This window comes from Caretta caretta, chromosome 24 (assembly GCF_965140235.1).
Source record: "Caretta caretta isolate rCarCar2 chromosome 24, rCarCar1.hap1, whole genome shotgun sequence".
Lineage (NCBI taxonomy): Eukaryota > Metazoa > Chordata > Testudines > Cheloniidae > Caretta > Caretta caretta.
In genome coordinates this window covers 13392270-13398714 of record NC_134229.1, presented here as the reverse complement: position 1 = coordinate 13398714, position 6445 = coordinate 13392270, and the positions used below count along the sequence as shown (strand labels likewise).

The 6445-nt window shown below is 61.9% G+C and overlaps 1 protein-coding gene across 1 annotated transcript; it reads right to left on the bottom strand.

Annotated features, from left to right (window-relative positions):
• Positions 1-230: 230 nt before the first annotated feature.
• On the bottom strand, positions 231-3859 carry UPK1A (uroplakin 1A). Its single transcript, XM_048828818.2, has 7 exons — positions 3764-3859; positions 3182-3382; positions 2753-2827; positions 2425-2532; positions 1024-1203; positions 721-804; positions 231-491 (listed from the first exon to the last, which is right to left on the bottom strand). The coding sequence occupies exons 1-7, from the start codon at positions 3824-3826 to the stop codon at positions 447-449; spliced, it is 756 nt and encodes a 251-aa protein (XP_048684775.1). The 5' UTR covers positions 3827-3859; the 3' UTR covers positions 231-446.
• Between the last annotated feature and the right edge of the window lie 2586 nt (positions 3860-6445).

Sequence of the window (6445 nt, the reverse complement as noted above, 5' to 3'; positions counted from 1 at the left end):
CCATTCAAAGGGGAAGGGCCCCCATGCTGCTGGGGCAGGGGACATCCCACCCAGGCACCAACACCAGTGCACAGCAGCCTGCTGTCACAGACCAGGGACATTTACAACCCCACCTCAGGGCCCTGGCCCCCAGCACCGCCCCTCCCTGCCCCCCAGCACACAGACCCAGATGGATTTTTCAGGGGATTTAATGGAGACATTTTAAAAAGATCAGAAGTCAGCAGGGGTGTTTTACACAGTGATCAGCTCTCCTGAGGTGCTGCCTCCAACCCCCAGCCACCACGATGGGGTCAGGAGCAGGGCTGACAGGGGCCCAGGTGGTCACCAGGATGGTCTCCCCAGCTCAGAGAGAGAGGCTGGGGCTGGCTGGCTCCCTCCCCTCACTGACTCCACAGGTGGCAGGTCAAAGGAGCCCTGCCACACAGCAGGAGTGTGTGTGGGGGGGGTCACAGCGTGGTGTAATGGTACATGGCCAAGAGCATCACTGGGCACTGCGGGGAGAGAGAGACCCTCAGATCATACCCACCAGTCCACCTAGCCCATTGGCCCATCTGCCCTGGTATCCCATCTTCCAAACCTGCCCCCCTCCCCCAAGCCCATCTGCCCCCCTGGTATCCCACATGCTGAAGAGTATTTAGAACCTCCCCTCCCAGGCAGGATTCGCCCCCCCCCACACACACACTCCCTCCCTCCCCAGCCCAAGTTGGAGCCCAGACCCACCGTGAACATGAGGATGGCGAATCCAAACCAGGAGATGCCCCAGGTGTAGCTGTTAATGGCGTTTTCAATGTGCTCAAAGCAGCCCTAGGGAGACAGACGCTGAGTCCCGCACAGATGGACGTCTGGGTAGGGAGTGGGGGCTGGAGGAGGGACTGGAAACCAGGACTAAGGCAGAGCTAAGTAGTTGGGTGCCAAGGAACAGCAGGGGGCTGTGGGTTGGGAGTGTGGGGTACTGGCAGAGATGGTGGGGGAGCCCAGGGTGCTGGCAGAGCTGAGGGGGCAGGGCTGGGCAGCACCCCTTACCTTGGTGTTGATATAATCCACATGCCCCACACGGCAGCCCTCTGGGCTGAGGATGACAAAGTTGGCGTCGCGCTTGCAGCAGAGGAAGGGCCAGGGCGCCAGCCCCTCGGGGTAGAAGGAGCGGAAGGTGGACGTATGGTTCACCCAGTCCAGGGGGCCTGTCGCGCCACAGCACTGTTGCTGTGTGGGGGTGGGGAGAACAGATGACACCTGTTAGCGCTGCCCCCTTCCCAAAGCCCCTCCTACCCAACGTGCCTGGTCCCCCCCTGCCTCCTACCCAACGTGCCTGGTCCCCCCCCGCCCCTTCTCTGCCAGGCTCCCCTCCACCCCACCACACAGTCCTGAGCCCCAGAGCCCACCATGAATATAGGGGGCATAAAGCTGAGCACAGCCCCCACCCCGCCCAGGATCAGGCCTCCTCCTCCATCTGCTGCAAAGGAACAAGAAAGGGTTAATCTAGCCCTCCTAGCCAAGGCTTTCATCCCTGGGGTGAACAACCCCCCCAAACCCCACCCCCTTGCTGGCCTCCCAGCTAGGGTTGCCAACTTTCTACTCCCACAGAACTGAACACCCCAACTCACTCCCCCACCCAAGGCCCCCCATCCTCACTCATTTTCACTGGGCTGGCTCAGGGGGCTGAGGTGCAGGATAGACTGAGGGCTCCAGCTGGGGGTGCAGGTTCCAGGGATGAGGAGTTTTGGGTGCAGGAGGGGTCTCTGGATTGGGGGTGGAGCCAACAGGTTTGAGTATGGGAGGGAGGCTGAGGTAGGGGGTTGGGGTGCGGGAGGGGGTGAGGGATCAGGGCTGGGGTGCAGGAGGGCATCAGGGTGCAGGCTCCAGGCAACGCTTACCTCAGGCGGCTCCTGGAAGCAGCAGCAGGTCCCCACTCTGGCTCCTTCGCAGAGGCACGGCCAGGCAGCTCTGGGTGCTTCCCCCATCTGCAGGCACCAGCCCCACAGCTCCCATTGATCATGGTTCCTGGCCAATGGGAGTTGCCGAGCCGGGGCTTGGGGAGGGGGCAGCATGTGGAGCCCAGGACCAGCTCTACAATTTTGCCACCCCAAGCAGCAAAAAAACTCCACCCCTGCCGAATACGCTGCTGGAGGAGAGAACTGGAACATTGGAGGAAGCTGCCGCTGAATCGCCGCCGACAGCGAGCCCTGAGTCAGAAGAGTCGCGGCGGGAAACAATGGAGAGGTGCTGCAGCCAGAGTGCCACCCCTTCAGCGTGCTTAGCTGGTGCTGAGAGCCAACCCTGCGTGGAGCCCTGGCTGCCCTTACACATAGGAGCTGGATGGGGACATGCTGCTGCTTCTGGGAGCCACAGGGAGCCTGCCTTGGGCCCACTGCACTACCAGCAGCCAGCGGGGGGGGGCCGCATCACAGGGCAGGCTAGACCCACCTCCATCATGATCCGGTCCCACATGCGGGTCAGCTCCCGGCCCTGGGCTGTAGGGGCCGCGTAGAATGTCAGCATCTGCTTGGTGACCATCCTGTGATTGGAGACCACCTGGAGGGGCAGGAGGGACCCATGGGGGCAGGGCCAGGCTGAGGCCCTCATGGGCCCATCCCCCAGCCTGCCCCGCCAGCCTAGGTATCCTGACTCCCAGTCTCCCCCCGCCCCCAGAGCTGGGATACATCCCAGATGTCCTGGTCCCCAGTCCCCCAGCTCTACACACTAGACCCTCCCTCCCAGGGAGGGAACCCCGGTGTCCAGATGCCACACTCACGAAGTCACGGTGGGTGTAGGAGGTGATGCAAGAGGCACATTCGAAGATGTAGACTATCAGCATCAGTACCAGGTACTGGGGGAGAAGAGAAGAGAGCTGGTGAGACACTGCTGTGGGGGGCATGAACCCCTGAGGGCCCCCCCCATGGCCCAGGCTGCCTCACTGATTTCACCCCTCCCTGCCCCCAGGACACTCCTCTCTCGAACTCCCCCTTAGGTCTTCCCCCCAGTCAGTAATACCATGTGGCTGCCCTGCACCCGCCCCCCAATCAGCCGTTTGCCCCATGGCACAATCCTCCTACTCTCCAGTGCCCCCCAAGCAGCCACCTCCTGCCCCACAATGCCCCCCATACAGATTTCCCTCCCCCAGCACCTGCCCCACAGCACCCCCATACAGCCCTCCCTCCCAACATGGCCCCGCCCCAGTCACCAGCATGAGCTGCAGGCGGCTGCCCCTGGCCAGGGCCACAATGCCGAAGACGCCAAGACAGAAGAAGGCGAAGCCGCAGAAGATGGCGATCCAGGCACCGGCGTAGACGTCATCCTTGCCCGACACACCCAGGATGGGGTAAACCTTGTATTGGTCGGCTGTGACCCAGACAGTCTCCGCATAGAGCGCGATGCCGCACATCTGGGGACAGGGTTTGGGGTGAGCCCTCAGACCCTGAACTTCAGCCCCCAACCCATCCCCTACACTGCATGTCTGGGGCAGGGTGGGGGGGGGGGATGAGCCCCAGGACCCCAAACTCCACCCCCATGCAACCCCCCCCCAGAACTCAGGCCACACATCTATGGGGTAGGGGGTTAGGGGAAGGGGTACGAGTGCCCTGGGACTCCCAAGTCTGGCCCAGCCCCCTGAACCCCCCATGGCATACAGCACCAGCCCAGCCAGCTGTGAGGGGATCCTTTAGAAATTCAAATTCCCAGATCCCCCAAATAGCCTCAACACCCCAACCTCCAAAGCCCCACATACCCACCCCCCTCAGCCTGGCAGGCTCCCCAACCACCTCACCAGGATGATGATGTTCCCAAGAATCAGCAACCCCACAATAAAGGGGTTTCCTTTTTCCATCATGTTCTGCCTTTAGGGGGGAGGCTCTGCCAGCTCAGACCCTGCAACAGACAAGGGGGTTTAGAGACCGAGTGCCACCCCCAATCCTGCAGAGGGGGCATCTGAATTGGCATGCTAATTTATGCTGCTAGTTTATGCAAATGCAAGCCCCCGCCCCAAAGTGAGCCTGGAGTTCTGTTCCCCCTCACCCCCCAGAGCCTGCACCAAGTCCAGAGCCAGCCACAGCAAGCATTGACAGACCCTGGGGCGGGGGGGGGGGGGGGGGGGAAGGTGTCAGAGGCATCAAGGCCAGTCTGGGTCAGCACCCCAGCACAATGCTGGCCTTCAGGGGGTCACAGCCCCACAAGTGGCCAGAGAGGTCTGGATCCTCCCCTGGCCTCACTGTCCACCCCCTCCATGGGCTCACTGCAGCCCATCCCAGGGACTCACCCAGCCAGATTCCTCTGGCCCCAGGGGAGCTCAGCAGGTTTTTCCAGCTGCCCCACATTTCTTCCCCCCCAAGCATTTTACAGATTCCCTTCCCAGGCACACCCAGCCCCCCAAGCCAGAGCCCCTCCCCACTAGCCCCCACTCCTGTGCCAGAGCCAAGGAGGGAACCCATGAGTCCTGGCTTCCTTCCAGAGCTTAGAAGTGAGAAGTCTTCACCCCTCCAACATCTGTTACATGCCCCACAGCCCCCCCACACCCAGTACATCCCCTTGCTCCTATCAACCCCATCAGCACCACCTGTTCCCTACACAGCTGCTCCCTTACTCCCCACCTGTCAGCCCAGCCCCCCACCTCACCCATTGGCTTGCCTCTGCCCCCCAGCCCTGCTCATCCCCCCACTGCCCTCACCCGAATCAGCCACAGCCCAGCCCCCCACCTCACACATCACTCTGCCCCAGCCCTGCTCATCCCATCAGCCAGGTCCCAGCCCCGGTCCCCCACCTCACCCATTGCTCTGCCCCCCAGCCCACTCACCTGCTGTTCACTCCTGCAATAGCTGACTATAGCCCCAGCCCAGCCACCCCTTTATACCCACCTGGCTGGGAGGAGCCAGCGAGGGAAGCCCCAGGCTGGGCTGATTAGCAGCCAGGGGCAAGAGGTCCAGAGTCCCGTCCCACCCCAGCCAGGCTCCACCCCCAGCCCTGCAGCTCCCAAAGGGTTAATGGGTCCCTCCTACAGTGGGTGGGCTGGGGAGGGAGATAGGTTTGGGAGCCGGGCTCGTGGGGGGGTGGCACCACTGTGGGAAGGCACCCCCATGGGCAGCCCCTCCCGCACACCACAATGGTTCTCCTGCCCCAGTGTGTCCTTAGCATCTCCAGCAGCACCGGGAACACCCCATTGTTCCCCCGAACACGATCCATCTGGGCACCGCCCTTTCACCCTGGTGCAGAACATGCCACAGTTCAGATACAGGCCTGTTTGCAGCTGGCTGAGGAGGGGAGGTCTTGTATCCCCACCCCCAAACCCAGGGTGCTATGTGAATGGGGATATGTTGAGGTCTTGTAAACTCATCACACGTCAGAGTAGAGGGTGGTGACCGTGGGAGGCTAGTGGCAGGATAATTACCAAGATTCATGGCTGCTGAATTCAGGATTCCTGAGTTATATCCCCTGCTCGGGGAGGGGAGGGGGGGGTCTAGTAGGTTGGAGCTGGGAGCCAAGACTCCTTGGTTCTACCCTGGCTATGGCAGGGGAGTGGGATCTAGTGGATTAGAGCCGGGGGTCTGGGATTTGGGACTTACGAATCACAAGTTTTGTCCCGGCTCTCTGAGGCCGCTGCATTGTAATAGTTTGAGGAAGGGGCCCAAAGCTCCAAGTCAGAGCACATCCCATCTGAAAGGTGGCACATGGGGGTGGCTCCGAGTCTGTCCTGGCCTGGGCAGCAACCTCGGCTAAGACAGCAGTAGGCCATGGCTGCCCGAATGAGCAGGGACAGGGCCTTGTCAGTGACTGGGGCTGTGGTGCTCCTGGACAGAAGACCTGCTGGCCTTAGGCTGAGCCCAGGCTCCCAGCAGAGAGCTCCTTCCCCTCGGATCCAACACAACCCGAAGAGCTGGGGCTGCCAACCTGAGCCTGAGAAGGAGCCAGGATGTACCAATGTACATTGCCAAAGAGCCCCAGTACCACGTCAGGTCCCACCCACCCCACTCCCAGCCGGCAGCCCTGCCAATCAGCGCTGGCTGGGGATGTGGAGTGAAGGGCAGACGTGTTTGTCTGGCTCACGGCCACCCAAAATGGACCCAGCTGAGGGGTCCTGTTCTCTGCACCTACAAGCTCTGTGTTAGACCATGTTCCTGTCGTCTAATAAACCTGGTTTTACCAGTTGGCTGAGAGTCACGTCTAACTGTGGAGTTGGGGGGCAGGACCCTCTGGCTTCCCCAGGATCCCGCCTGGGCGGACTCGCTGTGGGAAGCGCATGGAGGGGCAGAGGATGCTGAATGCTCCAAGGTCAGACCCAGGAAGGTGGAAGTTGTGTGAGCTGTGTGTCCTGGAGACAGTCTGCTCATGGAGAGGAGACTTCCCCAGAGTCCTGACTAGTGAGGGCGTGGCAGGCTCAGGGGAGGGGGCAGGAAGGGGTGGAGTGGAGGCAGGGCCTGGGCAGAGCCAGGGGTTGAGCAGTGAGCCCCCCCGGCAC